We start from the raw sequence: 24,273 nt of genomic DNA, 5'->3' as shown, positions 1-24,273 counted from the left end.
TAACCATGAACGAGTGAATGCTGTGGCCCTAAGACTGGAAGAAAGTCAGGATGTGTGCTCCTACCACGTCTTTTGTTCAACATTGTACTGGAGGTCCTAGTTAGTGCAATAAGGCAAGAAAAAAGAAATAAAAGGTGCACTAACTGGAAAGGAAGAAATAAAATTTTTTGTCAATGAAATATGATCACCTATGTAAAAAATCCTAAGGAATCTACAAAAGAGCTCCTAGAATTAACAAGTGCAGCAAAATTACAGGATACAAAGTCAATTTATAACAACTAATCCTGTTTAGGGGAGCCCAGGTGGCTCAGCTGAGCATTGATTTCAATCCAGGTCATGATCTCAAGGTCTTGAGATCAAGCCCCATGTTGGATTCTGTGCTCAGCGCAGAGTCCGAGATTCTCTCCTTTCCTCTTGTCCCTCACCCCATTCTCTCTAAATAAATAAATAAATAAATAAAATCCTAAAAAAACTTATACCAATCTTAATTCAATATACTAAGAACATCTATTTGTAACTGATAATTACAAACAATTCTATAAATAATAGCATAAAGATATAAGGTACTTACAAAAAACTGAACAAAATATAAGACCTGTACACTGAACATCAAAGAACATTAATGAGAGAAATTAAGGAAGATCTACATTAAGTGAAGACAGACACTGTGTTCATGAATACTGTTAAAATGTCAATTCTTCCCAAATTGGTTAATGGATTTAACACCGTCCCAATCAAAATCCCAGCAGACTTTTAAGAACAATTGAAGAGCTGATCCTAAAATGTACATGGAAATGCAAAGGACATAGAAGAGGCAAGGGCTTGACCCTCCTTGTTCACTACTGTAATCTCAAGTGCCTAGAACGGTTCCTGGCTCATGGGATGCCTACAGTAAATAGGTGTTGAATGAATGAATGGACCATGAGAGAATTAGAATTAAAGGAAATGGGCCAAAATATTGATGGTTTTTATTTCTGGACAATGGGATAATGACTGATCTTTTAAAAAGTTTTCTCTATGTTCATCAAGAGGCACATACTACTTTTGTATTTAAAAATTCTACTTGAGGGAGCCTGGGTGACTCAGTTGGTTAAGCATCTGCCTCTGGCTCAGGTCACAGTCCCAAAATTGAGACCCACATTAGGCTACCTACTCAGCAGGGAGTCTGCTTCTCCCTCTCCCTCTGCCCCTTCTCTTGCTCTCTCTCTTTCTCTCAAATTCTTAAAAAAATAAAAAAAATTATACTTGATTATATGAAAACCACAGTTGGGGCTCCTGGGTGGCTCAGTCAGTTAAGTATCCAACTCTTAATTTTGGCTTAGATCATTATCTCGGGTCGGAGAGCCAGTCCCGCGTTGGGCTCTATGCTGGGCATGGAGCCTGTTTGAGATTCTCTGTCTCCCTCTCCCTCCACCCCTCTACCCATAGCCCCCATTTCTCTAATAAATAAAAACAAAAGCCCATAGTTAAGATTATGCTCAATGGGGGAAAACTGAGAGCTTATTCTCTAAGGTTAGGAATAAGACGAGGATGTCTACTCTCACCACTTTTATTCAAAATAGTACTGGAAGTCCTAGTGATAGCAACCAGATAAGAAAAAGACATAAGAAAAATCCAAATTGGTAATGAAGGAGTAAAGCTTTATTTGCAGAGGACGTGATACTATATATAGAAAACCTTGAGGACTCCAATAAAAAACTACTAGAAGTGACAGATAAATGAATTCAGTAAAGTTGCAGGATACAAAATCAATCTTCAGAAATGCATTGCATTTCTCTACACTAATAAGGAAGCAGCAGAAAGAGAAATTAAGAAAACAATCCCATTTATAATTACACCAAAAATAATAAAACATCCAGGAGTAAGCTTAACCAAAGAGCTCAAAAACCTGTACTCTGAAAATTATAAAACACTGATGAAAGAAATTGAAGAAGACACCAAGAAATGGAAAAATATTCCATGCTCATGGATTAGAAGAATAAATACTGTCAAAATGTCTATGCTACCCAAAGCAATCCACAGATTTAATGCAATCTTACCAAAATATCAATAGCATTTTTCACAGAACTACAACAAACAATCCTAAATTTTGTATGGAACTACAAAAGACCCCTAAAAGCCAAAGAAATCTTGAGAAAGCAAAACAAAACTGGAGGTACCACAATTCCAGATTTCAGGTTATACTATAAAGTTATAGTAGTTAGAACAGTACATAACTGGCATAAAAACAGACCCACAGTTCAATAGAACAGGACAGAAAGCCCAGAAATAAACTCACAACTGTACTGTCAATTAATCTTCAACAAAGGAGGCATGAATATGCAATAGGAAAAAGACAGTCTCTTCAACAAATGGTGTTGGGAAAACTGGACGACTACATGCCGATGACTCAAACAGGGCCATTTTCTTATTCCATAAACAAAGAAGAAACTCAAAGTGAATTAGGGACCTAAATGTTAGGCATGAAACCATAAAAATCCTAGACTAGAGCACAGGCAGTAATGTCTCTGACATTGGTCACAGCAACTTTTTCCTGGATAGGCCCCTTGAGGCAAGGGAAACAAAGGCAAAAATAAACTATTGGGACATCAAAATAAAAAACCTTCTGTACAGCAAAGGAACAAACGGTCAACAAAACTGAAGGACAACCTACTGAATGGGAGAGGATATTTGCAAATGATCTATCCAATAAAGATATATATATATATATATATATATATATATATATATATATATATATCAATATCATACAACTCAATGCCCCCCAAATCAAATAATCTAATTAAAAAATGGGCCAGGGCACCTGGGTGGTTCAGTGGGTTAAGCCTCTGCCTTCTCAGGGTCCTGGGATTGAGCCCTGCATTGGGCTCCCTGCTCAGTGGGGAGTCTGCTTCTCCCTCTCCCTCTGACTCTCCCCCTTGCTCATGCTCACTCTCTCTCAAATAAATTTAAAAAATCTTAAAATAATAAAATAAAAGGACAGAAGACATGAACAGACATTTCTCCAAAGAAGACATAAAGATGGCTAACAGACACATGAAAAGATGCTCAGCATCACTCATCATCGGGAAAATATAAGTAACAGTGAGATATTATCTCACACTTGTCAGAATGGTGAAAATCAAAACAAAAGAAACAACAGGTATTGGCAAGGATCTAGAACAAGGGAAACCTTTATGCACTTTTGGTGGTGCAGCCACTGTGGAAAACAGAATAGAGGTTCTTTAAAAAGTTAAAAATAGAACTATCATATAATTCAGTAACCACACTCCTGGGTATTTACCCAAAGAACAGGAAAACACTAATTCAAAGGGATATACGCATCGCTATGTTTATAGCAGCATTATTTACAATAGCCAAACTATGGAAACAGCCCAAGTGTCCATCAGGTGATGAGTGGATAAAGAAGATGTGGGATAGATATACAGAATGGAATATCATTCAGCCATAAAAGAGAATGAAATCTGGCAATTCACAACACCATCGATGGAGCTAGAGTATTAAGCTGAATGAAATAGGCCAGTCAGAGAAAGACATACACCATATGATTTCACTCCACTGTGGAATTTAAGAAACAAAGCAAATGAACAAAGGAAAAAAAAGAGACAAACCGAAAAACAGATTCTTAACTATAGAGAACAAATCGTTATCACAAGGGGAGGAGGGCGGAGGACGTATGAAATCGACAAAGGAGAGTAAGAGTGTAGTCACCTTGATGAGCATGCTGGAACACGCTCGATGAGCATGAGCTTATATTGAATATATATATATATGTATATATATATAATCATTATATTATACACCTGAAGTTAATATAACACTGTAGGCTAACTATATTGGAACTAAAATAAAAAGTAAAAACATAAGTAAAAATAAAAATTATATTTGATTTTTATATCTATAGGAGATGATAGATATTAACAAAACTTAGGCAGTAATCATTTTACAATACATGTAAGTCAACTCGTTACACTATACACCTTAAACAGTGATGTATGTCAATTCATCTCGATAAAACTGAAAAAAAGGAGCACCCAATCAAAAGAAACCAATCATCTAGATAAGTACAGTATAGAGACCTTAAATAATCTGCAGTCATAAATGCTTTGTTTCCTATTTCTGCATGATTTGACTCCTTTTAAATATAAGATGACTATATCTCCAGCAAAGGGACTGTCCTCTAACCTACAATATAATCTTGTCATTGTCACTATTGTACCCTTATATTCAGAATTTATAGTCATAATGCCAATGCAATTATATTCAAAAACATAATACATGGATGTGGTATGAAGTTAAAAAGATGTAAGAATACACAAAAAGTAAGTATCTCTATCCCACACTCTCAGTCTCCTCAGAGGCAACCACTCTTCATGCTCTCTAAACACACGTGTACATATATTTTCCCCCCAAGAATGTCATTTGTCTCAGTTTTCTTCGTGATGCTATTGCCGTGCAGAACCTGTTATTTCTACACATTTGCATTTATCTTTTCTTTTACAGCTTCCAGCATTTATGGCATACCTTCCTTGATCTGAGATTATTTTTAAAAACTTTCTTATGACATTCTAGTATTCCTATGTTTTCATTTATTTACTGAAATCTTTGATCCAGCTGACATTAATCTGAGTCTAAGGAATGAGACAGGGATCCAAGTAGGTTTTTATCCAGGTTACAAACACATGTATCCCAACATGACTGATGAAAGTATATTTTTTTCTCCACTGATATGAAATGCCAGTTTTATATTAACTCGAATTTCCCTTCGAGATCTGAGTGTATTTCTAGACTCCATTTATGAACAAGCACCTCAAGATTTTAGTTAATCCAACTTTACACATGTTTCAAAGTCTGGGAGTTCTAGTCTTTTCTCATTATCTTTCCCAGATTTTTCTTAGCTAGTTCAGAATATGAACTCTAGAATCATCTGTTTAAAAAAAAAAATCTTGTCCACACATATATTGAGAGGGTATGTAAATTAGAGATTAAGTTAAGGTGAACCAACTTCTTTATAAAACTGTTTATAGGGTCTTCCTATAAAAAAACTAGTATGTTTTTCTTTTTATTCAAGATTATTTCTCTGTCTTGTTTAAAATATTAGATTTCTTTTATTAAGTAAAGTCTATCCCCAATTTGGGGCTTGAACTCACAACCCCGAAATCAAGCATTGCATGCTCAACCAACTGAGTCAGCTGGGCACCCCTGAAGGTTTCTTTATGTACTTTTGGATTTAGTAAGTTTACTCCTAAGTATTTTACCTTTCTCATCTCTTAATATTTGAGGTATTTTCTCCCTACATAATTGTCTCCCTGGTAGCTTCTATATAGAAAGTCTAAAACTTTTTAAATTAACTTTTATATTTTTAAGTTTCATGTTAATATTCATATCCAGCCATATTACTGAATTCTCTTTGTTTCTAACAAAAAAGTTTCTAATTTGTTTTCCAGGAATTTCTAGATATATATCATATAACCTGCAAATAGTGGAAGTTTTATTTCCTCCTTTGCAAATGTTTATACCTTATTTCTTGTCTAACTCTATGGACTGGGATTGCTAGAAGAGCATTAGGTAAGAGTGGTGATGCCGAATATTCTGCTCATTTCTCACTTTACTAGGAACACTCCTAGTGTTCCTCCATGAAAACATGATGCTGATTTAGAAGAAGGTGTATTCTAGCTGAAATTAATGATGTACTATATGTTGGCTAAATGAATTTAAATAAAAATTTTTTAAAAGATTAAAGTATATTTAAGATTTTTAAATCAAGAACGGATGCTGAGGGACGCCTGGGTGGCTCAGTTGGTTGGACGACTGCCTTCGGCTCAGGTCATGATCCTGGAGTCCCGGGATCGAGTCCCGCATCGGGCTCCCAGCTCCGTGGGGAGTCTGCTTCTCTCTCTGACCTTCTCCTCGCTCATGCTCTCTCTCACTGTCTCTCTCTCAAATAAATAAATCTTAAAAAAAAAAAAAAAAAAAAAAAAAGAACGGATGCTGAATTCTGTCAAGTGACTTCATCTTCTCTAGAGTTGATTGTGTGATTTTTCTTCTTTGATCATTAATATGGTAAAAATTATAGCAATAATTTCTTATATTGAACCACCCTTCTATTTCTGGAATGAGGTCCACACTAGAAAATGGTGTATTGTTTTGTTGGGTTGTTGCACTGTTTGTTTCTAGGTAACCTTATTTTATTTCATTATTTATAGATAAGAATGATTTAGAGTTTCTTATGGGATGTGTACATAACATTTTTTGGATTTTTGCATCAGTATTATTAAATATTATGTTCATTTCATAAAAGGATGTTTCTTCCTCTTCTATAGTATGAAGCAGTTTAAATACTGAACATTTGTTTAAATATTAAATGATGAAGTTACTTGTGCCTTTAAAGTTTACTAGTTCAGTAAACTTTAAACAGTGATGTTTACTAGGATGATTCTTTGTGAGACCTCATGTGCCTGGTGAATCTGGGGAAGAGGGTGCTGGGTAAGAGGCTTTTCATGTTCTTCTCTTATGGCAACTGATCTTATATTTTTCTATCTTGGGAATATGTTATTTCTTGAAGATTATCAATTTTATCCACATACATGGGTATTTACAGAGAAATAATTAAATTATCTTACTATTTTAAAAATAACTGCTATGTGTGTAATTATGTCCCCATTCTCTTATTTTGTATACTTATGCTTTTTCTCTTTAAAAAATTATGGAATAAAAGAATTATAGCTCTTCATAAGAATATGAATGGTTACTAGCTATTTCTTGATGAACTGAAATAAAGACTCACTCAGTTGCAATTGCCTTAAATTAAGAAATTAGGGTTACAGGGGAGCCTGGATGGCTCAGTTTTGGCTCAGATCAAGATCTCATGGATCATGAGACCAAACCCCACACTGGGTTCCACACTCAGTAGGGAGTCTACTTGTCCCTACCCCACTCTTTCTCTCTAAAATGGATAAATAAATCTCTAAACAAAAAGAAATAGCAGTTACACTTATATATATGTGAGTTGCTTACTAACATTTTCTAATAAAAATACCTTTTCTGATCAATTTCTTGTTGCTGTTTAACATGTTTCTTCTCAAATTCACGAATATTTTCCACACCAATTTCTTCACAGAAGTGTTTGAAAATCTCATCTTCTACCTTTTAAATTATTTCAAAATAACTGGCTTAATAATTAATTTTAAGAAAGTATACATACAGACAATGCTTAAACCTAAATTTTTCCCACCAAGAATTTCCTATGTTAGGCCAAAAACTAATCTGAAAAGCATTATTGTACTCTGAGGAGCCACTGTTTTTTTTTTTTTTCTTTAATTCCTCAAACTACACCTTCTATTTTCAAATTTCTTACTCTAAAAACTAAAGAAAAAAGCTCATAAATGGCTTTATTAACCCTTTTGGCTTTATGAAGTGTTGGAAACCAAATCAACACCATTTCTTTATATTAGCCACACCATAGTATAACATTCTACATAAATAAGTAAAATATTCCTTAGATATGAGTGTTTATGACTATAGAGTCTCGGGCAATAGAAGCCAAAAGGACTGGAGCATAGAATTAAGACAGAAAGATTTGGAAGCTCTAGAATGAGCCAAATCCAACAAAACAACATTTAACCTTGATAGTTTTAAAGCCTTGCATTTATATATAATTACAGGATAAGAGAGACCTGTTTTAAACAGCAGGACATATTAAAATAACTTTCAGAATATAAATTAAATATGAATGGGACATGATTGATGCAGTGACAAGTTACAATGTACATAACTAGATAATCAAACCTATGGAAGGTGTCAGTTCCACGTGCTGAGGCCATGGTACTCCGCGCAGGCCGGGCAGTAGTCCGACATTAAGCTTTGCTCTGGGCATTGACAAACAACAGAGCACCCAGAGGCTGGCTGCCAGAGCTGGTTTTAAATCCACGATTAAAGCATTAGGAGTACTTAACCCGGAAAAGAGATAATTAAGGAGCAACAGAAGTGTGGTTTCAAATCTTGCGATACAAGGCAGAACAAAGCAATCGGTGGAAGTTATTAAGTGACAGTGGGACAGACAACTTTCTAAGGATTAGAGAGGATCAAGAGCAGAATGAATTAAGTCGGAAAGGTCCTGTCATTTTATCAGCAGAGGCTAGATGACCAAATCTTTGTTGCATCAGAGCCAAGCACCCCATATACATAACAAATGTTCAAGAAATAATTACTGAGGGAATGAGTAACTTTAAAAGATAATCTGAAAGAAAGGGTCTTCCTTTCTGGTGGTAAGGACAGTGGGAGAAGAAAGAGACTGTAATTCTTACAATGGGCAAAGAGAGGCTGGAGAGCAGAGTAACTACACACTGGTCATTATCTCTCCAGGGGGCAACAGTGGTTCTCCAAAGACACAGAGAAACTCATTTGGCAAACCAGTAAAACTCGGGACTTATCAAACTGCTTTAGAGTATACTCCAGAAGCCCTAAGTCTGTTATCTGGTCTACAACTGTATTTTACACGTCCATCAGTAATAAATACAGCATTCAGGACCTTGTCTATCTTTTCTTGAAATTCTTCAATTCTTTGTTGGCGCTCTTTGATGCCTTCACTCAGCATGGCACACTGAGACTCAATATTCAGTAGTTCACTTTGTAGCTGAGACTGTTCCTAATGACAAAAGAGAAAGATTCTTTTCAATGGAACTGTTTTACCTTTATACAATGAAGCAAACAAATGTGAAGAGATCTTTTAGAACAAAAAGGGAATCCTATGGGATATGTGGATGGCTCAGTGGGTTAAGCGTCTGCCTTTGGCTCAGGTCATGATCCCACAGTCTTGAGATTGAGCCCCGCATGGGGCTCCCTGCTCAGTGGAGAGCCTGCGTCTCCCTTTCCCTCGGCTGCTCCCCTCTCCTTGCGCTTTCTCTTTCACAATGAATAAAACCTTTTTTTTTTTTTTTTTAAAGGGAGTCCCTGAGGTAAGGTAAATGGAGGAACAGCTGAATGTCAAGATTAACAACCATAAAAATAAACTAGAATATAATCTCAATCATGGGGTAAAGTGTAAAAATTACATTTCTATAGCGTATAGAAATGTAATTCCTGAAGTTCTCTGTCTTGGCTCTCATCTCCACCCAGTTTTCTGTAAGCCCATATTACCCGGAAAAAGGCAGCAAGGTGCTTCTTTTTAATCATCTCTAGTTCACTTTGGGAGTATTTGAGTCGTGTATGAGTTCCTTGTACTAGAGTCTGTATTTGTTTCAAATCTGCTTCCTTGCGAAGTATCTTCATTAAATCCTAAAAAGAGAGAGAGAAATAGAACATTTTACAATAGAAAGGCACTTTCACTTTTTAAAGAGCTTCCATGTGTCATAAGTCACCCACACCACATCTTCCCCCTTCTGATAAGAGACAGGCAATTCACTACACAAGCTACATGGGACTGGGGGGCCACAATGCCCTACAGCACCTTCGAGACTAAACTTTCTAGTAGGAAACAGGAGTGAGAAATGAGGAATGGGAAGTGTGTGTTCCACCCAAGGCACACGAGTGACCTAAATGGCATCAGCCTTGCTTTTAGTGGATGAATTTAGAGGAAGCATTCCCTTCCTCCTTCACCCACCCCATTACTCAACCAAATTAACTCTAGTGTATGTATATTCTGTATTTTACTCCCAGTCTTTACATGAATACATGTGTAACAGTCACCTATGTATGGTTTTTTTCACTTGTGTTTTACAAATTTAGAATCCTATTGAATGTGCTTTTCTTTCTTTTATTTTTTAAAGATTTTATTTATTATTTTACAGAGAGAGATCACAAGTAGGCAGAGAGGCAGGCAGAGAGAGGGGGAAAGCAGGCTCCCTGCTGAGCAGAGAGCCCGATACAGGGCTCGACCCCAGGACCCTGAGATCATGACCTGAGCCAAAGGCAGAGGCTTTAACCCACTGAGCCACCCAGGCGCCCCGAATGTGCTTTTCTATCTCCTGTTTTTCTCATTCAGTTGCACACGACTGTGTATTATTCCAGGATGTGATTGTACCGTTATTTAACTGTTTTCTTAATGAAGGGCCATCACTTTGTTTGCAGGTTTCTGTCATTACAAACAAGGGGGCAGCAACATACTGTAGATTTCTCAGGGTGAGATCGATGGGTCAAAGGTATTCATGTGTCTAAGAGCTGCTTCCCACTGCTTTCTTAAAACTGTAACAAGTCACGTTTCTATAATGTATGACTACATGTTTCTTTACATCGCCTCCAGCATTTATGTATTTTTCCCCAAGCCTTACGGATAGGTGTGGAGTAATCTGAATTTAATTTGTATTCCCTTGCCATTCCACTGAGCACTTCCTCATGTTGATTAGACAATGGACTTTTCTGCAAACGGTCTAATCTTCTCCTTTCCCCAGATGTTCTCTCATAAGGCCTTTTTCATGTCAACTTATAGAGAAATCTTTGATGGTATAGAAACTAGTCTTCATTTTAAACTTAAAAAATGTATATATAGGGGCGCCTGGGTGGCTCAGTGGGTTAAAGCCTCTGCCTTCAGCTCAGGTCACGATCCCAGGGTCTTGGGATCGAGCCCCACATCGGGCTCTCTGCTCCGCTGGGAGCCTGCTTCCTCTTCTCTCTCTGCCTGCCTCTCTGCCTACCTGTGATTTCTGTCTGTTAAATAAATAAAATCTTTTAAAAAAAATGTATATATAGTGGCTTTTATCCTTACTTAAATTTTTTTTTGCATTCAGGTTTTTAATTCATCTGGAATTTACTTTTGTTACAATATGGGGTATAATATTACTATCTCTAGATAAGCAAATACCTTTTACTAAATAATCCATCCTTTTCCTACCAGATTAAAACACTGTCTTTATTGTATACTGAATCTTCAAATATAGTGGACTCTGTTTCTGGAGGTCCTATTCTGTTCCATTAATCTGTCCATTTTTACTTCAAAACTACCACAGCTTGATTGCAATGGCTTCTAATAGAATTCTGTATGCTGGTAAGACAAGTTCTACCATCCTCTTTCATACAATTTTTTCATAGTCTCAGGGAACTCTTCATTTGTAAGAACCAGAATATGATTTTCGCAAACTAAAAAATCCTCAATAATATTTTAATTAAAATTGTATTTAGTAATATATGAATTAGAGGACTTCTAACTCAAGAATATAGTAAGTCTTTCCTCTTTGTTGTTTTATGTTTCTCATTAAGATTTAGTTTTCTAAATAGTTACTGTGCCTTTAGATTTACATTTATTCCTATGAGAATATTTTCTACTTTAAGATGCTTCTTGAGAGAAAAAAGTTTTATTTATGTAGCCCTCACATTAGCTTATTAATCTAGTAGTTTTAAAACTATAATCTTATCAGTAAAAAGTTAGTATTTCTCCTTTCAAAGATTTATACAAATTATTTGTGTCTAACTGTATTTAGTATAACTTTCAAGACCACATTATTTAATAATGGGGACAGTAGATATCTCTACTTCCTGATTTTACATGAAATGGTTTTAATGTTGGGGCACCTGGGTAGCTCCGTCAGTTAAGTGCCCACTCATGATTCTGGCTCAGGCCATGGTCTCGGGGCATGGGATGGAGCCCTGCGTCAGGCTGTGCTCAGCGTGAAGTCTGCTTGAGCTTCTCTCTCCCTCTCCCTTTGCACCTCCCCCCACTCCCATGCTCTCTCTCTCAAATAAATCTTTGAAATAAAGTAAATAAATAAAATGGTTTTAATATTCCACCATTTAAGCAATTACATCTGTTGATCTTTGGTAAAAGTGATTTATTTAAATAATTTCCAATCTTACTCTTTTACTTAGCACTTTAATAAGGACTACCTCCTAAACTTTATCAAATACCTTTTTACATATCATATGAATTTTCTCCTGCCTTCAACTATGTTGACTGATTAGTTAATATTAGAACATCCTTATTTTCTTGGAACAAATCCATCTGTATTTAGGCAGATGTATTTTTCTTTTACTACATTGCTGAATTCTCTAGACTGATACTTAATTTAGGAATTATGCACTTACATGCACAAGGGAAGTCATTCTCCAGTTTTATTTTTGTAGTATCTTTATAATATTTGTAATTAAAGTTATATTAACTTTATAAAATAAACTGGCAAGTTTATGGCTTAAGATTAGAATTCTATTAGAACTCAGCTGTAAACCCATGAAGCACCAAGAATCTTTGTTTAAACAGTGGTAAAATATACACAACCTAAAATTTACCATCGTTACCATTTTTAAGCGTACAGTGCATAGTGCTTAAGTGCATCACTGATGTTGTGCAGCCCATCGCCAAAAGTCTTTTCATCGTGCACAACTGAAGCCCTGTGCCCACGAACAAGTCTTCATTCTCCTCCCCACTCAGTCCCCAGCACCCGCCATTCTACTCTCTGTCTCCATGAATCTGATGACTCTAAGGACCTCGTGGAAGTAGAATCCACCATACTTGTCTTTTTGTGACTGGCTGTTTTCATGTAGCATAATGTTCGTCCATTGTGGAGCATGTGTTAGGATGTCCTCCCTTCTTAAGGCTGAATATATCATTTTGTGTACAGAACATATTTATTTGTCTGCTCATCTACTGATGCACACTTTGGGTTGCTTCTACGGTCTGTCTACTGTGAATGATGTATACCTATCTTCTCTAGACCTTGCTTTAAATTCCTTGGAGTATATATCCAGAACTGGAATTACTGGGTCACTTGATAATTTTATTTTGAATTTTCTACTATTTTCCATAGCTGCTATTTTGTTTTCCTGGTGTGTTTTTTCAAAGGTGGGTCACTCGACTAACTGTGGCTTTAAAAAAAATGTGGGTTTACGATTCTCACGCAAAAGCTGTCTAGGGCAATGCAGTTCTTCAACAATAAATGTAATTTTTTTTTTTAAGATTTTATTTATTTATTTAACAGACAGAGATCATAAGTAGGCAGAGAAGCAGGCAGAGAGAGAGAGGGGGAAGCAGGCTCCCTGCCGAGCAGAGAGCCCGATGTGGGGCTCGACCCCAGGACCCTGGGATCATGACCTGACCCGATGGCAGAGGCTTTAACTCACTGAGCCACCCAGGCGCCCCTAACTTTTAACTTCTTAGAACAATGGTTTTATCCTCGTGCTTGCCGTCTCTTGGTACACGATGTCTACTGCATCTCCAGACCACCTGACTGCATTCCAGTAAGGAAGAAGAAAATGCAGGAGATAATACCAACACTTTCATTTATACCTCTAAAACTGTTACATGGCCACAGGCAGCTACAATGAAACTTGGGAAATCAAGTTGCTTTGTTTTGTTTTTATGACTCTTTAATAGAGCCCAGAAAGAAAGGAAGACATTGTGTTTAGGGACTGGATCAGCAGACTACACCACTGCCTGCCATTGCTTAACTTTTCAAATGTTCCATTTGTTTTTGGTCAATCTTTATTTATATATTTGTTTTTATATTTTTATTTTTAATTATGTATTTTTGAAAATCTTCCCTTTCAGGTTTTTTTTTTCTTTAGATTTTATTTATTTATTTGACAGAGAGAGATCACAAGTAGGCAGAGAAGCAAGCAGAGAGAGAGAGGAGGAAGCAGGCTCCCTGCTGAGCAGAGAGCCTGATGCGGGACTCGATCCCAGGACCCTGAGATCATGACCTGAGCCGAAGGCAGGGGCTTAACCCACTGAGCCACCCAGGCGCCCAACCCTTTCAGGTTTTTAATTATTTTTATTATATAGTTACTTGCTCATAAGATTCTCTTTAAATTGTTTTAGCCTTTTCATGCCTAGTCTATTTTTGATTCGCACTTTTCCTCCTTTATTAGAACTGCAAAGAGTTTATTATTATTATTAGTCTTTCAAAAGAACAGCTTTTAGATTCACTGGTCCTTTTCTATTTGGTTTGTCTTCTAATTTCAACTTTAAAAATTCCATTGTAAGTTTCTGTTGTTTATTGTGGTTTGTTGTTCTAATTTCTTAAAGTAATAAATGTCCTGATGTCTCATCTTTCTTCTTTGATAATGAAGGTATTTCTTCTTGATGTAACTTATATGTGTCTTAAGACTTCCCATTTATCACGTTTGAGACACTTTGTAATTTGCCTTTTGATTACTTCTTTGATCCCCAAACTATCTACAAGTGCCTTTCTTAATTTCTATGCAAACAATTTTTAAGTCACTACTTTTAACTTCATTAAGTTATAATCAAGACGACCTTTTAGAAAGCTAATGAAGTTTCAATTATGGACGAGCATATAATCAGTTTTTAAAGTGTTTCATAGATATTCTAAACAATATCTCACTTTTATTGAGCCCTTACCAGTGTTCTACCAAGTTCACATTTATTAAACTACTTAACCCTTTCAATAGCGATGAAAGAGGTGCTACTGTTTTCCCCGCTCTCAGTCCAGGGTCCAGGGAGGAGGCTGACTACAAAGAAATCAGGGCATGATGGAAATGTTCTGTGGCTGTGGGGGCAATTACATGACTACATACATTTGTTCAAACTTACTGAATCACACGCTTAAAATGGGTGGCGGTTATTGCATATAGATTATACCTCAATTAACCCAAAGAAAAATCATATATGACTAAGAACTAATTTATTCATACAAATAATTCTTAGGGTGGGTAATAAAATAATAGGCAACCTTATAGAAAAATGTGCACAGGAAATAAGCAGTGTGAAGAAAATTTACAAAGAAACAATTACAAGCGGAAATGTTCAATCTCAGGTATAATTTAAGAAATACATACTAAAACAATTGGATCATACATATATTTTCTTAACCAGGCAAAGATGGAGATATCTGCTAATATTTCATGTTGCAATCCAGGGACTTACAATACTACCAGTGTTCTTTTGATGGTAACTTAGCAACACCTGTCAGTAGTATAAATGTACATATCCTTATACCCAGAAATTCCACATATGGGAATTCATCTTAGAGACATATTTATACAAATAAAGATATTTTACATAATAACAACAAATGTTTATATAATACTCCCACATGCCAGGAACTGTTTTTAAGTATTTTAACTGGATTATGTGATTTGATCCTTAAAATAACCCTAAAAGGAAGGTACTTTTATTATACCCATTTTGTAGGTGGGAAAACTAGGGTACAGAGAGGTTGGGTAACTTGCCCAAGATCCTACCACTAGTAAGTTGCAGAGCCACGATTCAAACTCGGGCAGCACGGCCACAGAATTGATACTCCTGGGTACTGTGCTTTTCTCCTTTTCTAAAGAATGTTTAATGCCACCTCGTTTGTAATAGCAAAATCCAAAATATCCATTATTGGAGACTGGTTAAGTAAACACAACCTATACAATGAAATACCAGCCAGGATTCACTAAAAATAAATAGTTTTCTGTATGTTAAGATAGGTGAGCCTGGTGGTGGGTATTAAGGAGGGCACGTATTGCATGGAGCACTGGGTGTGGTGCATAAACAACAAATCTTGGAACGCTGAAAAAATAAAATAAAAAAAAAATAGTAAAAAAAAATAAAAGCATGTCCATATTATAGTGTTAAATAAAAAAGCTTGTTGCAAAAACTATTTGTAGCAAAAGCACATCATAAAACAAATAGGAAAAATAATACATATATTTCGTAGACAGAGGAAATTTCCAGAGGCTCTGTATCTAACTGTGTTCAGCAAATATCACTGAGATATAAGGACAGGTTAAAGAAATATTGTCTATAACTTTATTGTTTTGCTTTACTTGAAATTTTTGACTTGAATTTTTTAAAGTATAGGCATGATCATATTTATTACCAACAGATTAATTTAAAAACACAATTATTCTACAATTTAGTATTCTACCACTTTTACAGCATGGCTTACCTTTAATTCCTGGATCAGCTGGGTTCTTCTGTCTCTTAAGGTCTTTATCTCCTTCTCATCCCAGCATCTAGCCTTGTATCTTAAATCACTTGACCCTCCAGAGATCACCCCAGATTTTAAAAATAATGTTCCATCAAGAGCTACTGTCTGTAAAATTAAAAACATTTTATCCTGGAGAAATGCATATAAGGAAGATAAAAATAGGATATAATATGGCAATTTTTATAGCTGAGAATTTATAGATGAGAAAACCATTTACTGAAATTTACTAATAAAATACCTAGTTTATGAATGGCACTAGCCAACATACAAATCACAAACAGAACATTCTGTTTTGCTAAGGCTCAAAGCAGTTCTAGACAACAAATTACTAGCAGTTAAAAAGGTTCAAAATAAATTGTATATTAGAGTGTCTGTGTGGCTCAGTCTGTTAAGCCAACTTAAGCCTGCCTTCAGTTCAGGTCGTGATCCCAGGGTCCTGGGATCGAGCCCCACATCGGGCTCTCTGCTCAGCAGGGAGCCTGCTTCCCTTCCTCTCTCTGCCTGCCTCTCTGCCTACTTGTGATCTCTGTCCAATAAATAAATAAAATCTTAAAAAAAAAAAAGAATCTTAAAAAAATAAATTGTATATTAGTTCCAAACATATTTGATATTGAGAAGCAAACATCAAAGATACTTGTATTTTATTTCAAATAACTTGCATTGTATAATCCTGTATTTTGAAGAACTCGTTATCACATGTCAATGGCATATTATGAAATTAGCCTTAGCAACATTAGGATACTAAACAGAGCACATTCTCCAAGGTGCATACGAAACGGGGACCAAGAAAAAAATTTAAATGGAGTCAAAGGCATAAAATAGCTTCAAGTTTATTGTCCTGTGATTAAGTATTTGCTTTACGGAGTAACTGATTCTCAGTGTTTTGCAAGTGTTTCTGATCATTTAGTGAAAGCAGGAGGACCAACAAACAGGAGTCTCATTCATTCCTTCATTCAAACTTTCCCCGCGTGCCATGTGTTTGAGACATTCCGTACTGACACAGGAGCGACCGGAGGGAGTGACATACGGCACTGACCCCGGGGAATCCTGCTAGGAGGAGAGGCTAGAATCATACTCAGAGTAATCTGGAAGCATAAAACCGGGGGTCCCACCCAGCTTCTCCACAGAAGGCTTCCTGGAGAGGGGAGGTTTTCATGATGTCAGAGGAGCTAGTTAGAAGTCAGTCAGGAGGAAACCCCGTTTCTGTCCCTCGCAGTCAGAGGTGCGTGTTGCAGGCTTGTATGGTGGCTCTGGTCTCCTGATAGAATATTGCTGTCACCTTTAGTATGTGAACGACTCTTCAAGGGAGGTAGTAGCCTTGTGATTTTCTGGAAGGACTCAGAGGCTCCCCTCCTTCCCAGCTGTTAGCCTGGCAAGGAGTCTGCTCATTGGGTCGGAAATGGCTCTTTGGAAAAGACTAGATCTCACTGGACGGCCAGAGCAGAGGCATGGAAAGCGAGCTCCTCAGGGGAGGCAGTTAGTCGCCTGACCAGGAAGCCACTGCCACACACTCCGCGGGCTCCTGCAGCTTCTGCAGACAAACCTAAAGCGGTATGGAGGCGGCATCGCTCTCCTGAACACCGTTAGCTCGTGCTGGTTTTGCTGGGCCAAGCCACCCGCTCTTGAATGCGAGGTGAAGACCCACATAGGCTCCTCCGCTTTCAGGTTCTCCGTAAAGCTTCCTGTACTGCGTGACGATGTGTCACCAGTGACGTGTATCCCTCACGTAATTTTCCAAGCCACTCCGCAGTCCAGGAGAACCCTACAGCTCTAGCTACTGGGTCTGCACGTCAAGAAGGAAGGGAGAGGGTCGGACTAAGAAAGTTTCCAGCAGGCCCACTGAGGAAGTGCCGTTTCCTTCCATGGCCCCTTCTAGACTGCTCCACAGTGAGATCAGGTTTCTGAGCAAGGACCGGACGGGGAGACACCACGCAGGCAGCTGCAGTCGCTGACACAGTCAGGTCGGACGCAGCCAGGAGCGGGGCGGTGGCGGAACTCGGGCAGCAGAGCGCAGACCCGCGAGCAGACAGTGTGTGCGCAGGTGTGACCGGGTGGGCTGGGGAAGGCGGGGCGTCAGGGTTTAGAATCCCTAGAAGGTAAAGTGAGAGTTGAGGACCAGCTTAGAGGTGAGGCCAGCAGGCAGGGCAGGTGGCGGAGCTCTTTGCGCGCCGTCAGAGGAAGCCCCGGGAATGAGTACAGTTGGGGATTGATGAGGTTTACGAAGGGCATGGCCTCGGACTAGCACCGACTGGGGCGATACAGCACACAGGAGAGAGAAACGATCGGACGGGAGCTTTAAATAGACCACTCTGCCAACTATTTGGAAAATGGATTGGTCCAAGTGAACCAGAGGCTATGGTAAGAAATCAGCCAATAGTAGATAGGATGAATAAAAAGATTTGAGAAATGTTTAGGAGGTATGATCAGAAAAGCCTGGGGATTATAGAGGTTACAAGGAAATCCTTGAGGCAAAACCAGAACTTCATTTGGCTAGAAGAGTAAAATTAAATGCAGGAGATCAAGATTCAGAAAGAACATAAATTTAGACAGGCTGATTTTACAATGCTTGTAGGCTAATATTTTACTTATTTATTCAAAAGGTATATTCTGATTATTTTCTGAAAGAAATTAGATTTTATAAATTAAAATAAAGATTATAATAAATATAAATATGCAATAAAATATCTACAAATACTAGAGATAAATTACAGTATGTGAAAAAAGAACCAAGTGTAATAATCCATATTATTATAATGAAAAATCACTGAATTCAATTAAGCAGGTAGAAAAAGAAAGATTTTCAATATATGATGTTGGGGCAGGTAATTAACCATTTAGTGGTTGGGGGAAATGTGTCATTTAATGGTTGGGGGAAAGCTAATACCTACATCTAACAAAACAAAACATATCAAAATAAATACTGGATTAAAATTAAAATACAGAAGTCATACCACCAAAAAAGTGAAGAAAAGTTAAGTAAATATATACTTGATCTCATATAATTGGGTCTTACAAAACTTTTGTAAGTTTTGTTTTTACATGTATAATTGGGTCTTGAGACCCAATGTAAAAACAAAACTTACAAAAGTTAAGGGATAAAACTGATTTCCAAGTATATAGCATAGATACCACAGTACACACTAGATCCTTCTAGAGTCAGATGCCAGATTTAGCAAACAGAAATCAGCATGCCCAGTTAAATGTGAATTTCAGATAAACAATGAATAGTTTTTGAATAGAAGTATGCCCAAACATCTTCTTTGGCAACTGTATTCTAAGAAACAAGTTAGGGATGGTTTTCGTTTTCCTTTTTGAGCTCTATTTTCCAAAGTTTCTAAACTGCACGTTTATTAATTTCTATTTCTGATATATAAAAACCAAACCTAATACTGACAAAGGAGCTCCACGCGGGCTGGCTTAGAAAGAGCTGTATCAAGAACTCTGCACGACTAAGAACGTGCCGCACTGCATGTGGGATTACAGTGCCAGCAACCTCCTCCCCGTCGCAAGGCAACTCCTCCGCTGTGAGCAGGGGGTACAAACAATGGTTTTCGGAGGTTCTTCCTTTACTGCTCGGTTGGCTGTTGCTGTTGCTACTGCAGCCATTTATATGCCTCCACTGTGCTCGATGGAGCACACGAATGCTATTTGATTCCATGGTCACAAGCCCATGAGGTAGCCAGTATTTCCATTTTATAAATAGGGGCTAACAGATATCGGGTAACTTGCCTAAGGCCATACGTGGGGACTCAAGTCCAAGTTGGTCAAACATCTATGCCCATGTTCTCAACCACCATGTTATACACCTCCTTCAATTGCAAAAACGTAGTGAGCAACAACTCATAGTATTTATGGATCTTAGGGGTTTTAATAGTTCCTGGGTTTATTAAAACAATTTATTTCTTCTAAAGGTAAGCATAATCTTGATAACCTATTTTCATTTGATTTACAGTCAAATTCCTATCTCAGAAGGATGATAATTTTTATCTCCAGCCTGTAATTTCCTTGATTTATAGCTTATATTAAGCGGCCTGAGCAATAGTCCTATGCCTACGTGGGGGGTTACATTCCTGAAAAATAACCTCACTAACACAATTGGAATTTCATTTAAAATAAGGAGTTAGAGGAATTTTTAAATAACATTAAAGTTCAAGAGGTATGGGGTAGAAAAAAAAATTCTTTGGCATTAAAATGTATTCTCAGCAGGATTACCAACCATTCTACTGCATCAACTTCAACTGTTTCAAGAAATAGAATCTCAGTGTTATAAACTGCTAACATAGATTTTATAATTTTTATGTTATGTGGATTATACATATTTTTATTTTTATTTTTTTTACTATTTTAATTATTTATTTATTTGACAGAGATCACAAGTAGGCAGAGCAGCAAGCAGAGAGAGAGGAAGAAGCAGGCTCCCCGCTGAGCGGAGAGCCCAGGACCCTGGGATCATGACCCGAGCCGAAGGCAGAGGCTTTAACCCACTGAGCCACCCAGGCATCCCAGATTATACATCTTTTTAAAGTTGCCTTTCACTGGTATGAAAATGAAAATTTTCATGAAATGAAATGATAAATGAAAATGAAAAATGATATACTTTATCATTTTATTTCTGAACAGATAAGAGAGTCAAATATTTCAAAGTTCAAAGGATACAAGACTGTAAAGTGGAAAACTCCCCTGGCCCTTGCCACCCATGTGCCTTCCTCCCAAGAAATAATCAATGCTGTGAATTTCTTATGGATTTGCCCAGAAATGCTTTTCATAAACAGATACATGCATATCTCTTATTTCCTCACTATTTTACACAGATGGTCACATACTATACACTAGTCTACATATTAGTTTTAAAAAAACTGAATAGATCTTGGAGACTGTCCCATACTTGTATATAGAGAACTTTATTCTTATTTAAGGTTGCATGGTATTCCTTTCTATGAAAGCTCTATAATTTTATTGGACTAGTCTTATCTAGATTGTTTCCAATTTTTCCTGTTACATAACAGTGTTTAATAAATAAATCTTGTATATGCACCATTTCATATACATGTGAGTTTATCTGTAAGTGAAGTTCCTAAAAACCACAACTGGTACAACTGCCCTTCATGGAACTGATACGAATTTATATTCCCACAGCAGTAAGTGGGAGAGCCTCTTTCTTCATAAAGTGTTAATCAAACTTTTTTAACACTGCTCAATCTGACAGGTGAAATGAGTATTTTGGTGTGATTTTAATGGGCATTTCCCATATTTTAAGGGAGGATGAGTTTTCATATTTAAGAAATATTTAAGAAAATTTTATTTCCATTTATAAAATATTCATATCCTTTGTCCATTTTTCTACCTTGTGTTCTTTTCCTCATTGATTTGCAGGAAAATCTGCTCTTTCCCATGAGCTGTAATTGTTGTCCCTGGTTTGCCATGTCTCTTGAGTTTGTTTATGGTCCTTTTTGCCATGCAGAATTTCTTTAGATTTATGTACATGTGCTCACTCTTTATAGATTTGAGTTTTTTGTCATATTGAAAAGGTCTTATTTTTTTCTGACATTAAGAATAAATTCTCCATGTTTTCTCCAAGTATACCTACAATTTCATTTCTTACATTTATACTTCAAATCCATTCAAAATGTATTCTGATATCAAGTGTGAAGTTTAGATTCAGCCATATTCTATTCCAGATGGCACCATTTTTTCAAATTATTGTACCCTGAATTTTATTCTTTTGCTCAGTGTTGTAATTTTTGGAAAAATGACTTTTCATGAATTATTAGCTAGTTAATGACATTTTTCTGGGTCTGTTTTCTGCCCTACCATATTAAAAAGGCAAAGCATAAACCTTCCCATATACTTTTCTGAGTAACAATCATCTAGTTTGTGGGAAAGGAAGCAAATAAGTGGAATAATCACGTGTTTAAATAGGTTCCAGATTTTAAAATTTTGCCATGTAAATTTTAAAAATATTTAAAAATTGAGTTATCATAAAAATCCTGATGCTCAAACTATAGCTTAGCAGAACTGCTCTAACTTATATTATGTAGTTTGTATACACTGTATGTAGTTTATATATAAAATATCATTTTGTGATTTCACCTGCAGTATTTGAATTAAAAAAATTCTAAAACATGATATCAAGTCTATAGAAAGATAATCAAGTCCCTGGAAAACCAAAAGCACAATGAAGACATCAGATGATTCCTGAGAAAATGTGACATCTATCTAAACATTTTACACATCCTAAAACAGAGAAAATTCTATAGATGGAATAATAATGATAGGAAGAAGATAAAAGTCTCTAGACTATATTTAAGATACAAATAAAGACAAATGAAGCAGATTAAAATTCTGAAATAATGAAAAGAAAACAAGAATCAGTCTTGCAGGACTAAGGCATTAGTTACTGCAAACAAGAGGTAAGCCATAAACATGTGCTGAATGAAGGAAAGGATTAAACAATCTTGCCTTCATGTGACTTCTTTAAATTGATCACATAAATCTTCAAAAGCCAATTTTAAAAACACATTTTACAAAGATACAAAAATCTATTATAGCATAATTAGATAGCCAAATAAGGTACCTTAGTAGCTCACTTATTTTGCCTCCTTAAATTTAATATGTAGAAATCAATGACAGTGATTACTAAAACAGTGACTGAATTCTCAGAAAGATTACTGAGAGAAGTACTAAAATGTCTGAAAAATTAATCATGTTATTAGATAAGCTAGTAAGTTTAATACTGAAAATTCTTACTTTTAATAAGAAGAGCCTGTTTTGCATTAATTTGCAACTGTGGACATTCTAGATCTAATGTGTAAATTAACTACCGTTAAAAAAAAATGATTAGCACTTTGTGAGAGCTATTTGTTGGGCACTCAAATGAAATTGTGCACATTATTACTGAATTTAACCCTCTAGCTCTACAAAATAAGTGCTATTATTTCCCCAATTTTAGATGAGAAAATTAGAAGTGCAGAGATTAGCCTGAAGTCATGTAATTAATTACTAAGTAGCATCACCGGTCTTAATTCATAACTTAGGCTCCTGGATACTGGGTCATACTTCACAAATATAGTTTAAAAAAAAAACAGGTAATTTTAGGAATTTAACATTCCTTAACTAAATAGAAACTGTTCAACTGAGTAAAACAATATTTTTAAATCAAAATCAAAATCATTCCCTTGAGATTAGGATTCAGTGACTTCATCTCAATTACGCTATTTCTATAACTTTAAATGTGTTAAAACCTTGAATGTGTAAAAGGATAGTGTCTGCATTAAGCTATGGAAGAACTAAAATAAGTACCTAAAATCTTTCCCCTGGTATTCAGAAACACATGCATTACATATGTGAATGCCAGGAAAAAAATCAGAGATTCACCAAGGACATTTATTTAGGCTATGATTACAATAAATCTAATTTCCAAAATATAATTTATGATAATGGAGAATATAATAGAAATTAATTTTTTGAAAATTCAACCGAACATTATAATAACAACCACTAAAGCCATAACTGTCTTTGGTTTTACACTACTTTTCCTCCTGAAAGAGAGCCTATGAAAACATATAGATATTTATGTGGATATAGTATGTTAGTCTTATAAATACTGCTTCAAGTTATCCCAGAGTATGATGTAAGCCTCTTACTTTCCGTCTCTCAGGTCCACCGAATGCGATATGCCTTGCTTCTTCCACAGTCTCACAGACAAGGCCATTTCCACACACAAACTGAATTACTTTCTTCAGCTGAGGAAACTGAGTCTTTATGACATCAATCACCATTTTACAGCCTTTTATCTCCCTTAATCTTTCATTGATTGGCTTGATCTAAAAGGTTAAAAAATATTTGATATATTAGATACACTAAAAACCAAATACTACATCCTCAAAAGGCATAAATAAGCATAACAGCAAAAAAAAAAAAATTTAACAGTACATACTTATTTGTAATAAAATTTTGACAAGAACCCGAGGAACTATATATGTTGTGGCTCATGTAACATTTAAAGAAAACACACTTCAGCAAAAAGCCAGAAGACATAATTTCCAGATTCAACTCTGCCACTGACTGGTTAGGACAAAACAATGCATGAGAGATGTTCCATACTCTCAAAATTAGGGTTCAGTGGGAGATAATACCCATTTACAATAGGTGTCAAAAGAGTGGCACATCATGACCAGGAAAGCCTCCAGACCTTCTTTGATACGAATTCCAAGCTGGGTTTGTAAATAGATTTTTTTAAAAAGCATCTGCAATGATTACTGAAGAACAGCAAGAATGACCTCGTTTTTATGAGAAGAAGCCACCGAGAAGTAATGCCACCGAGGGACTGGGAGTGAGCGGCCGGCAGCCCAGGCTAGGGCACGAGCTCTAACCAGTGTACAGCGCCTGCCGCTCAGCATCTTCAGAGCTG

The 24,273-nt window shown here is 36.4% G+C and overlaps 1 protein-coding gene across 1 annotated transcript in view; it reads right to left on the bottom strand.

Annotated features, from left to right (window-relative positions):
• Positions 1 to 24,273, bottom strand: part of SMC1B (structural maintenance of chromosomes 1B) — a 76,149-nt gene that overhangs the window by 19,735 nt on the left and 32,141 nt on the right. Inside the window, exons 11-15 of the mRNA XM_059401799.1 lie at positions 23,507 to 23,686; positions 15,822 to 15,968; positions 9,139 to 9,276; positions 8,531 to 8,647; positions 7,040 to 7,146 (exon numbers count right to left, since the gene is read on the bottom strand). Coding sequence (XP_059257782.1) covers positions 7,040 to 7,146; positions 8,531 to 8,647; positions 9,139 to 9,276; positions 15,822 to 15,968; positions 23,507 to 23,686 — 689 coding nt within the window. The remainder of the gene's footprint in view (positions 1 to 7,039; positions 7,147 to 8,530; positions 8,648 to 9,138; positions 9,277 to 15,821; positions 15,969 to 23,506; positions 23,687 to 24,273) is intronic.

This window comes from Mustela nigripes, chromosome 6, assembly GCF_022355385.1.
Source record: "Mustela nigripes isolate SB6536 chromosome 6, MUSNIG.SB6536, whole genome shotgun sequence".
NCBI lineage: Eukaryota > Metazoa > Chordata > Mammalia > Carnivora > Mustelidae > Mustela > Mustela nigripes.
This window is presented reverse-complemented; position numbering and strand designations above follow the sequence as displayed.